The 12995-nt window shown below is 32.7% G+C and overlaps 1 protein-coding gene across 2 annotated transcripts in view; it reads right to left on the bottom strand.

Annotated features, from left to right (window-relative positions):
* The window catches only part of EPHA3 (EPH receptor A3), a gene marked incomplete at both ends in the record, with an annotated part of 362616 nt that overhangs the window by 333130 nt on the left and 16491 nt on the right, over positions 1 to 12995 (bottom strand). For both annotated transcript variants that reach the window (XM_082625509.1, XM_082625508.1), the window contains one exon: positions 10719 to 10783. In XM_082625509.1, coding sequence (XP_082481635.1) covers positions 10719 to 10783 — 65 coding nt within the window. The remainder of the gene's footprint in view (positions 1 to 10718; positions 10784 to 12995) is intronic.

Consider the following 12995-nt stretch of genomic DNA (forward strand, 5'->3'; position numbering starts at 1 on the left):
ACTGAACACAGACCCAGAGAGCAATGATATGACCTTGAGCAAGTCACTAAGACACCCTGGGCTTCAGCTGCTTGTCTGTGTACTCAAGCAATTGCATTAGAGGACTTCTAAAGTCCCTGCTGGCTCTAAAATTGATTACTCATTCAAATATATTCTACTGCTCCAAATAAGATAAAAATTTGCCCCCTTTATAAAAAAAAAAAATTGAAGCAGCTCTATCAATAAACATTTTCACAAATTTCTACAGTTATTTTTCATTTATGACTACGTTGTTGTTTACTTGCTTTTTCAACACTCAAAAGAATGGGTAAGTTTAAGTCTAAATGATCACTAATTCTACTTCAAAAAATGATTACCCATACAACATTCAGGATACAGATGACAAATAGTTCTAGGGCACAGTTTACAAAATTGATTCATATCATCCACAAGCTTTAAACTCAATTGAAGACTTCTGAGAAAATCCATAAAGTTTATGGCTACCAGCTGTCTTGATTTCCATGGCATAGAATAAGTATCCAAGTTCAGATGGAGTGTTAAAGTTCTTTGAAACAACCACACTGAATCTCTCCTCTCTTCCTACACCGGCTGAATCTCCTGGATGCTGGGTTCATGGTCTTGTCACTTCATGTTGAGAAGGGAGATCACTCCTCACATTTGTTTAAAGTTTAGCTTATTCTTAACCCTACACCCAAAAGAACATTAACTTGTATTGTCATATGGAAGGGAAATTTTATTACTTTTACTGTTAGAGCATCTTATGCCCTCTTTTTTTTCTTTTGCTTTGTCTTCTTTAGTTTACTAATTTTTGTTTCTACTGAGTCCCCCAAAGGTCTTACAACTTATTCAATTTGCCAAGTTTGGCTTCTCTTTATTTTATGGCCTTATTATGAAAATGACCTATTAATAAAAATTCTTTTTGATTTTTTTAGAATATTCCTTCTTGGAGGGTCAGCAAAATAATGAAAATTTAACCTATGCCAAATCATTAAGATGTACAACCAAAGGAATAGAGGGCTGATCCTAGGTTCCTGTAATCTATCATGGGAACTTTCACAGTGATTTCCAGCTGCTTTTTCTGATGCCTGTCTGTTCTTTGATTACAACATCCTCCATAATCACCTCTTTAAAATACTGCCTTTGAATAATCTCCAATATCTTTCATGGGGCACATAAAATCGATCATAAGCTGATCTCAGTAACTTTCTAGGAATGTTTCATAGTCATTTCCCAGACAACCTTATAATCTAGTAACTCCTTGATGGGGGAACTTTCATATCACTTATTCCAGTTTCACTATCACTTAATTCAAGGCTTTTCTAGTCTTTTGGTTTTAATGTTATCTCTTTTATCATGAGCAATGGATGCGGATGTATAAATATCTTCAGTATTTATAAATACTGAAGATACTACATGCAGCTCAAATTGAGCTCCAAGATTACATGAGAGAAACTTGAGGATTCTAAAATGAACCCCTCTTGCAAAAGTGCTAAGAATAGATTCCCCGAGTTGCTAGTAAAATACCTACTTTTTTGCTGTGTGTTATTGTAAAATTCTAAATTTAAAAATATCCAGAGCTATATTAATCATAAATTATGCATAGTGCTGCACTAATTAAGAGTTTGGAACAAACTACAGCACTGTATCAAGCAGCCGCTGGATACCTTCATAAGTAATACCTGACTCATTACAGCAGATAATGATTTTCTAGCACAGTGATTCCCAAACTTGAACAGCAACAGAATCACATGGAAGGCCTGTGAAAAAACAGGTTGCTGAGCCCTGATCCCAGGATTTGTAATGTAGTAGTAGGTCTTGGCTGGAAGCTCAGAAATTTGCATTTCTAATAACTACTGTTTATAAATTTAAAAGAATTTCAATATATTAGTTTTTAAAAATATATTTAACTATATATGACTCTGTAGTTTAATATATATAGTTTTATATATAAACTATATACATAAACACACGTTTATATGTGTGTGTATATATATGTTAAACTGCATCATTAACAGAATGAATAAAAATAACTTGTAAACACAGACTATTCAGAAAATTGAGTACACTATCCCCCTTGATGTTTTCCTTCATATGTCCCATGTAAAGGGGATAAATGATTTTAGCAACTCCCAAGAAAGCTGAGATATTACATTTTGGTAGTTTTTATTCATATAACACTTCTTGAATAAAGTGAGCATCACTAGCAGAAAAAACAAACAAACAAACAAAATTCATGGTAATCAATGAGCTATGAAGTTTGTAGAAATACTTCAAGTGGTTTGTATTGTAAATATTATAACCTTTAAATGTTCTCAGGTCCAATGGCTATCATTTGGGACATGGGACTTATTTAAAAAGTGTTTTATACCATATTTTTTTTACAGGCCAAATTTAATTTCTGTTTCAAAAGGCTTTCAAAAGAAATTAACCACGAGAGAATAATAAACTTAAAGGTCAAAACAACTAATTCATGAAATTTAAGAAAATAATTAAGGAGTAAAGTAAATAAGCAAACCTTTTGGGAAATTATTATTCTTAAAAATTCCCATCAAAATTCTTGACTTATACTTAGTGGAATGACAGAATGGAAAATCATCTCTATTGGAGTACATATGCTATATTTATATCCTATATTCAAATGAAAACCTGGAAGCTTGAAAACATAGTGCTTATTCTAAGTATGCTCTTTAAAATATTAAGGGAACTGGACATTTCTTAGCAATATAGAAACTGATATTCAGTCTATCATATACTATTTTGCACATGTAGCAACAAATTTAGTGTAAAATAAGTATGAAAGTCATTATTTTTTAAGTTTAATATCTATATTTTGGTTACTTTTATTTTAATAACCACTCATTTTTGATCAGAAACTACATTCACTTGAAGTTGCACAAAGTAAAAAATTTTGGTGTCAAAAAGTTATTATCTTTTAAAAATGTTATTAATATGAGAAATCACTAGAAGCAAAACTTTGTTTTTTATTTGAATTTTTTAAAAAGCTACTTTAAAAAACAAATATGAAATGATCTTAATAAATTTATGAAATATTTAAACATTCAAATTAGAGATGAAAATTATTTAAATATATCTTAGCTTTTTATTTAACTTTATAGTTACTGTATGTTAAGTAAGAATCATGTAGCACAAATTTGTGAGCAAAGCTGAAATAAATAAACCCATCCAAATATGTTTCAGATCTTTTCTACTTTAAATTCCACAAAGCTATACATCAAAGTAAAAGAAGCAAAGTACATTGCATGTCATATTTAAAAAGTTCTAATCCAAACCCCCCAAAATATAAACAAACATATTTTGATTCAGAGAGGAAGATTCACATAGAAATATACAACATTAACAATGGAAAATATTTTCTATTCTTTAAGCACTAATAAAAATTCTGTTAAAACAAATACAAGATAACATTTTAATTTTTATAAATTAAATGTTGCTAGAATAAATTCTATCTTTGCTGATTTCTACCACTTATCCACATGCCCCCTTCTTTTATAGTGTATTTTGTTTCAAGAAAAGGTTAAAAAAACCTATGAAACTTTGTCATGTTTTTCTAATTGATCAGACAACCTTCCTTGAAAGGTTAGCACAATAGGTAAAAGTGACACATTTAAAATATATAGCATTGTTCATTCTAGGCAGAAAAATTTCAATGACCAAGAATCACATATCACATATGTGAATAATTTGATTTTCCTGGATGGACTATTCAGCATATGAAGCAGAATTTGGACTGTGATTCATAAAGGCAAAGTCCCCGGTAGTTATGGTTGACACCGAGTTGTCAAAATATTCTTCCTGCATTTCAGACACCATTCACAAAGTGAAAGCTAGAAATCCAGCAGATAAGACTTCTAGAATCCAGACTTCACAAATAGCAATAATTCCAATATCGAAGACACATTATAGTATACTGGAAACTTGTTTTAGAGAGTATTTTTATTATTTCTCTTACTCTCTATGATTCATTCAATTCTAAACATTTCTAGTTTTAGTTAAATGGAATTTACTTGCAGGATCCTAGCTTTTTACTCTTAGAGGACAACCTATATAATTTTCAATATAGAGCTGTCTTTAGCTAGTTTTCTTTTTCAGTTAACTTCCAATTCATAGGCTTGTAGTATTTTCTAAATACATTTAACTAAATAACTCTGCTAGTACAAAAAATAACATATGTAATATAGACATAGACATATATCTACACTATTATATATGTATGTTTGTATATTATACATCTGTAATATATACTCATATATATACAATATATATACTATAGTATATATATATTATAATTTTACTTAAGTTTATGCCACTGAAAAGAGAGCGAAGTCATTACCAGACACCATTTAAAATAACAGACTAGAAATCATCAAATTTTCTCAACAAATGCGAAATCAGTATTAGTTTAGTTATCCTTTCTTGTTTTGGAAAGCTTTTATTATGCATTTATTCAGGTAATGTCAATTTATGGACAACTAATCCATGAACTTTAAACAAGGAGAATAAAAAGGAGAATTTCATGAAATGGGAATTGGTCTCAAAGAGCTTTCAGTTTCCAGGCTGAAATAAATATCAATGAAATCACTGCAGTAATGTATAATTACAAGCTATAGAGGTACAACAAAGAACAAGGCAGATGAGCTTAATAGGTGTTCTGTCCTAGTCTGGGGGGTTCCAGAAGGGTAGCATATGAGAAATAGAAGGTCTCTCTGAAGAAAAATATTAGTATTTTGAGGAAATTCTAAAAAATTCTAAAAATTATTTAAAATTTAAAATAAATTGGACACCCAATTTACCTTATTTTGATTCTTTCAATTCAAAATGTAGTTCAAGATTATATGTGAACTTTTATCTGTGCAGATTCAATGAAATGACAATCATGTGTTGTCAAAGGCAATATTTTTGGCCCTTAATTGAGAAGAGGTGTTTTCTGGCACCTCAGGCAATATTATCAATTTTCTTTCCCCAAAATTCAACTCCTAGACATCAAGTTTCGACTGAGATTTAAGCAGACATATGAATGAATTTACCAAAAGGTTTTGGATTAGAATGGGAAAACCGTAAAATTTATCTAAGATTAAGAAATGATATTTGTATATCTCTTTTACATACATTAGTATATATACACTTATTTATAGATAGATATATAGCAACATCTCATTTGTTCAAGTGTCATTCACTATAAAGTGCTATGACATAGAAATTACTGTTATCCCTTGTTTAAAAATGAGGATAAATATTAATGAAGGTTAATAGGCCTGTATTAGATCATACTGCAATAAATGACAGAGCCAGAATTCAAATGCAGATGTGCCAATTCTACACGATGTGCTTATTCTATTTTACTATTCTGCCTGTTTTCTTTGACTTCACACTAAAGCACAAAAAAAGATAACTTGGGAAAATACAAATAACATTGTAGGATAGAATTATGCATGTCCATAGCCTCAATTTAGAAATTAAGGTATTTGACCAGGAGATAAAACATTGGATTCTATCAGGAGGCCTTTAACTGGAAAGTATGAGAAATACAAACAGAATGGATTTAACAGGGAATACGTATTTTTCCATGTAACTCAGTGGTTCTAAGATGCCGGGATTCCAGGCTGATCTCTCTAATGCTCTCTGGGTTCCACCTTTCTGGCCATTAAGGGAGTTCAGGTGCTCCAGACTGGACATTGGGCCATCACAGGGCAAACTCAGAGGCACAAAACACCTGGCCTCTTCCCATCTCTTTTTATTGGAAGAAAACCTTTCCCAGAAGTCATTGGAATTCTGTTCCAGTCTTATTGGCTTCACTTACACTTGCCTAAACCAATCACTGGCAAAACGACTGTAATTATCATGATTTGCTCTCAGATAAATCAATATTCACCCTGCAAAGTGGCAAGAGGGGTCATTTTCCAGGAACACATGGGAAGGTGAAAACCTGAATAATTTCAGTGTTCCATCAGCAAGGAAAAGTCAGGGTACAGATACTCAATGAGCAACCAATAGGTCATCTATTTGCCAGAAGAGTGTTTTTTATTTAAGTACATTATCATTGTTAAGACACCAATAAATAGCTAAGGAAACCTTTAGGGAAAAAATCTAAAAGAATTGAAAAGAGGGGGGTGGTATAAAATTAAAAAAAAATCTACAACTGTTGATTTTGAGACTTCTCATTTCAGACTGTTCTTTCTCTATACCCGCCCCCCCCCCAACCCTCTCTTCATTCTCTTCTCCTTACTTGAGTTTCTTTGAGTCCAGGTTCTTGATTCCTCTGTACTGCTTGACCATCATCTTAATACTATCTTAAGTGAAAACTATGTAGCCTCCCTCCCTTTAATCCCTCCTCTGGAGTGATACATAGACTAAGACACTGTCAGTCAATCAATCAATTTAAGTATTAGTCATGTGTAAACCAAGGATTCTTTCTAGATTGTAATCCAGCAACATATATGGGTTTTGATATATGTTGATTGTCCTCTAAATCAAATAATATTCAAACTATTGAATTATTTACTAAAATTTCTGAAGATAATTAAGCCCAGAATTCAAAAATTATAATTCATAGTTTACAAGGCCAGAGAAGGTTAATTGCTTGTCTAATTTACTAAAGTGAACAAACTTAGTACCAGAAAATATCCATGTCAAATAAAACTCTTCTACTGAAAAATGAACTGCTGTTCATGACCCCCTTGATAATTTCAGTTTACAAGTTTGAGTATTATTTTCATGAAATTCATTTAGAGAAAACCAAAGTTTCATTAAACTTCATCACAGATACTTATTTGGGGAATTTATCCCATGCCTAATAGTATAGTACCATACTTTTCTGCCCGGTTTCCTCTAAGATTTGAAGCACCATTTGAAAATAGAGATAGAAGTAATCCTCCCAAGAAAATCACATAGGTTAATTGTAATGTTTTATGAATGAATATATCTCTGGGGAAGAGGGTAAATAGAAATAGAAGAACATATACATGAAGGAATGGGTCACTCTTGACAATTTTCCCTAAAATACATTAATTTTATATGGCTCATGTGATATAATCATTCCATGAAAGATTCATTTCAAATTTGGAATGAATTATTGGCTTATTTCTTAAAATTTATATTTCAAAAGATTTGGAATTTTGAGCTTCGAATGGGAGTATCGTTGGGACTTAGAGAAGTTGCTGGCAATCCCAGCTCCTGGTGGAGTGACCATAGCTCCTGGTGGAGAGCTTCATTATCCAAACCCTAAGCAAGGGTTTCTCAACCTGGATGCTGTCATTTTGGACCAGATCATTCTTTGTTGCCCTGATTTTTGTACAGTGACTAGCAGGATGCCTGGTCTTCCACATTAGATGCCAGTAGTGTCCTGCCTTCCCAGTTGTGACAACCAGCATATCTCCACACAAATATCCCCATGGGGCAAAATCAGAATTGCCTCCCGCCTTATCTACCCCTCATCACATGGAGAACCACTGCCCTAAATCAAAAGTTCAGGATTTTCCATGCCGTTTGTGACAACACGGATGGAGCTTGAGGGCATTACACTAACTGAAATAAGCCAGACAGAGAAAAACAAATATTGCATGGTATCACTCTTATGTGGAATCTTACAAAAAAAAAAAAAAATCCATAGAAACAGAGTAGAAAAGTGGTGAGGGTGGGGTATATAGGGAGAGGTTGGTAAAAGGGTACAAACTTTCAGTTATACAATGAATAAGGCCTGAGGACCTAATGTATAACATGGTGACTATAGCTGATAACACTATATCATAAAATTGAAATTTGCTAAGAGAGTAGGACTTAAATGTTCTCACCAAAAAAAAAAAAAAAAAAAAAAAAGAAAGAAAGAAAGAAAAGAAGAGAGTGGGATATTTCAGTAATTCAGTATGGTCTGACACCGTTATAATTTTTTCCTCCAAGGTTTATATTTATATTTTAGTTAACCTGCAAACAGATGCACTTTTACTTATTGGGGTTAATTAATTAAAACAATGACTAGTTCAAAGTTGTTTCCAGTTATCACTTCATTTTTTTATGGAAAAGCTTACATCATAGATATCACTACTGATTTAACTATCTATTCCCTTTAAAACCAAAACAAACACAAAATTCCTCTACCCTTGTCAAATTGAAAATGACAATGATCAGGCAATAAAAATGATTGATTGAATCTAAAGGCACAAACAATCATACAAGCAAAGATGTTAAATCCCAAACTTAAATTGACTCAAGAATTGAGCTTTCACTCAAGAATATCATCAGTTTCTCAAAATGAAATAAACATTAATGTCACATTTTCTAGATTAGTGCTACTTATTTCCTCATGGACATTATGGTTAACATAATACAGGGGGAAGATTTAAAGGAAAAATGTACTACAAATAACCCCAGGACAATAATTCACATACTTGGTTTTTCTTTTATTTTAATCATTTGGAGCTTAAGGTACTATAAACATCATGATCTGTTGAGGAGATTTTTTTTTTTTCTCCCTGCTGGTTTTAATGATAAGCTTGGAGAACCTGACTAGCTGTTTTAGGCCATTTAATGCATCTGAAATAGTGAAGTAACAGCTGCAAGAAGACCAACCAGGAAAGCAATGAAGAGGAGGCCGGAGCGCCTGAGGTCAGCTTTCTGAGGCTAAAGGAGAGACTGAAAACTGTTCATGAGAAAACCATAAGCGATTCCTAGGAGAAAGGAGTTAGGAAACTGGGCAAGAGATGAGAAAAGTCAAGAGGCCAGTTACCCTGAGGAGTGTTTCTTAATTTTAATGTGCTTAGGAGTCACCTAGGACCGTGTTAAGATGCAGATTCTGATTCATCTGGAGTGGGGCCTGACAGCCTGCATTTCTAAGAATCTCCCAAGTTTTGACTCTGCTGGTTGGTGCATGTGCACACTGTGTGTGGCAAGGTTCTAGAACATCCCTCCCCACCCAACATTTCTTTGCAAGTAAAAGTGTAAACTTTGTTCATGATAAAATCTATGAGATTAACAAGGTAAATGAATTCATTTCCCCAAATTCTCAACATAGAGAAGCATGTTTTCTTTTTCTTTTTTTTTTTTTTTTTTTTTTTTTTGTGGTAAGCGGGCCTCTCACTGTTGTGGCCTCTCCCGCTGCGGAGCACAGGCTCCGGACGCGCAGGCCCAGCGGCCATGGCTCACGGGCGCAGCCGCTCCGCGGCATGTGGGATCTTCGCGGACCAGGGCACGAACCTGTTTCCCCTGCATCGGCAGGCAGACTCTCAACCACTGCGCCACCAGGGAAGCCCAACATGTTTTCTTTATACCTTCTTTAAAGGAAAATAAGAGGTAGACTGCTGCTTTGATATACAAGTTAATTTATTGTTTATATTATATATATAAGTAAAGTATCAGTATGGTTTTTGCTTTTCATATCTCCTTAGGTAGCAAGTTTCTATGATATGTTATCTAATGGAGTAATGAAAGACTCAAATTTCTAAAATCAAAATTAAAGTTAGGCTTGAGTTTTGGATGATGAGTTTTAAATGAGTTTTCCAGCTCAATCCTGAGTTTCAACTCATTCGTTATGACTACCCAGGATGTGCTTTTACCCTAACCATTTGATTCCTTTTAAACCTATGGGAAAACCAAACCTTGGCTTACTTCATACTCTCCCCTTCTAAGCAACAAAACAAGGCCTGATTATGTGATAGGTTTTGGCATCATGTCAGTGTCAAGGTGCACCAGGAAGAGAAGCAGATACAAAGATGACAGATAGATGAAGTATTCCTGATGCAAAACATCCGTCAGTGAAGAAGAAGCTGGTAGTAAAAATTAGTATGTTTAGGCACAAAATCTAAAGACTGAACACCAATACTAAGTCGAAGTAATTATAACCTCTTTGAAAAGAGGCTGGCCTAGAAGAAAAAGGAATATACACATTTAGTCCTATCACAAATATTCCTAAATAGCACTTTGCATTTTCCACAGGCTATCCTTGGAAACGAAACAGATATGTTTAGGCATTTTTTGTACAATTTTGTTGGAACAAAAATTTTCCAAATGTACGACCCTCTTTTTTTCTGAAAAAAGAGAAAGAAAATTTTCTCACGCAAAGGCTCATCATAAATATTCGGGTCCCAAAATGCCATACACCTTAGTAATCTGTGTCTGGCTTGACAAAAGATTAAAGGTATATACAGTGCTTAGAATTTAAAGGCAGCCATATTTTCCTAAATAAAATGCCCGGTTTTAAACTGATCTAGACAAGCTGAAGACACTTCAAGCAAAGAAATTAAGGCAACACAGGCTTATACTGTTCACAAATACCTACCCTATGTGGAACTGTCACCACAGTTGATTTTAAGGCTACAACCCTGGAGGCAACCATCTCCAAATACACACTTTCTACATTACTTAAAATTTAGAGTCTCTCCTCAACTCACCTATTTTGACCACATCACAAAAAAAAAATGTTAGGTGATCACGCTTAGATCATCTGTATGATGGTAGTAATAATTAAACTGTTTAGTTAGTTCATTCAAGCAATTGATAAATTCAGAAGGGGAAAAAATACTTCAAAACTCTCAATAGTTCCATTGGACACAAATACTAAGCTGTGTTAGTCCATGTATTGAATATACTGATAAGCATAACTTGTCATCAGAAGTACAGGAATTCCTGTTCCCAATAATTCCTCCTTCTCTCTAAGAGAGGCAATGGACAGAAGAATCATGTTACTTTCAATAGTTTACCAAACTCACCCCATGTGATGGGTAGGAGATCCAGCCCAGCTCCCCCTGAATTGTTTTTGAATCCAGTAGATCGACTAAAAGAAAACACAGATACACAAAAACAGTTGAAAGGAATGAATTCTATTTACCTCTGTCAAGTTAATGTTGTCTGTTGTTGCTGATATAATAATATCAATGTGTTCAAAAAACACAACACTGTTCATTCTCATTATACATGTATGATGAGTAGAAGGGAATTACAAAGAAAAGCAACCACAGGGAAAGTTAAGGGATCAAAAGTTTCTGTGACTTTTTAAACTGTTTATGTTTGTTTATATATATATATATATATATATATATATATATATATATATATAGTATATTTAATATATTGACAGAATAATTACAGGTTTAAAGAGGACACTATAAAAATACAAAATAGGAAACATTAATGCTAACATGAAATCAAGATAACTGCAAAGACCATTAAATTTAATAAATTGACATGATTTCACTATAAATTAGTTAAGTATGCTTCCATAATGAATCGTATTTTTTGGGTACATATTTTGATATGGCATCTTCATATTGTCCCTGGCCAAAACCAAACATACTGTAGTAAATACTGTATAAATTGTATACTTATGTAATGAACAAAATGCTTAGCTATCAATTTGAGGAGAAGCCAAAGCAAAAATATGTATTATAATAGCGCTTTGTAAAGCTTTACTTCTTTAAAAAGGGTATTGTTACCCAAAGACTTTAATGATTTCACTCAGAATTTTGTGCTAGTTATTAAAAAGTCTGATGAATAATAAAATATAATAAGAATGTAGCTGCATTTTGAATATATTATTAAAAGAGAAAGGCAAATGATTTATTTTCAACCCAGAGAGTATGAATTTGAAATGGACTAGAAAGTAAAATATAAAAAGATACTTTAATTAATAACAAAGGGCTCATGTTGACTGTCAATCTGTTAAATAATGGAAACTATAGTTTTCCCACATCCTTCTTCTAAGTTAGAAAACAACCCCATGATTGATTAATGGAAGATGTAGAAGAAGTTTACATAAAATATGCAGGTATTATTAACATGAACCAGAGCAGGTGAATCAATAAATATAATAACAGACAGTCATTTTGAAGGGTTCCATATATTCACAAATCAAAACATAATGTTAATACATGCAAAGCACAACATGACCATGTGTTGTCAATAAAGGGCTTCCTGATGCATGAAAAGCACCACCCTTTCTTTAATCATCCCAATTATTTTCTTACAAAGGAAACATTAATCATATAAATGTTAAGAAAAAGAATTATATTTGATTGATGTTAGAATTCTAAATTTTCAAGCACTGCTTTTTAAAAGAAGATATTTGGTTAGCTAGTTAGATGATAAGTATACTAGGTGAGTATAAGAAAAATTCCTAATCATTAAGATAAAAAAGATAAAGTTCTCGGAGGAAAAAACCACATAAAATTAACCTATTACACTGGAATTCCTTAATGATTAAACTTTTTCCCCCTCACAATAAATTAATCCCAGTGAGACGTAATTATATTTAGATAAAAGAAGAAGATAGTTGCTGCATGGATTACATAGTGTAATTTCCCTAATGGAATTATTTCCCAGGATATCAGTTTGGAAATTAACAGTATGCTTAATTATATTGAAATTATCTCTGGAAATGAGTTTTTAAAAAACTTCTACCAATTAATGTCACAGATAACATTTCAGATTATATAATGTTAAAGAATTTTTGAAAATATGAGAATACATCCTCACCTTTAAAGTATGTTACCAACATTTATTCTGATAAAGATATACCTAGTTCAGTTGTTGGTTCTATCACAGTCAGCAGTTGATTTCTCTGAGTTTTACACAGGATTTGCATCATAGAATTTACAGGGCCAGTATTCATAAATCATTGGATCATATTTGTAATACCTTCAGGGGCTTAAATGATTCAATGTTTTTGTGTGTATGTAATAATTGAATATGTACTAAATGATGAATATATGTTATTCCACCTGCTAAGATGAATGGTTGATTTAATTTCAGTATTAATAACCAGAGGAAAAAAGTGTTTGAGGCAAGGAAGATATAAATATTTTCTCCACTTAGTAAATTACTCATTGGAATGTAGGTTGTTAACTAAAGAACTATACCCTTAAGTTTTCTCTGATGATAATGATGGGGGAAAAGGACTGGCTTTATCACATCAGCATTTGGTTTCAACTCAAAGGAGAAAAGTTAAACTAAAAGAATTGTATTGCACTGTCAATTAAAATTGGTATAAA

Source organism: Mesoplodon mirus, assembly GCF_964341445.2.
Source record: "Mesoplodon mirus genome assembly, chromosome: 6".
Classification (NCBI taxonomy): Eukaryota; Metazoa; Chordata; class Mammalia; order Artiodactyla; family Ziphiidae; genus Mesoplodon; species Mesoplodon mirus.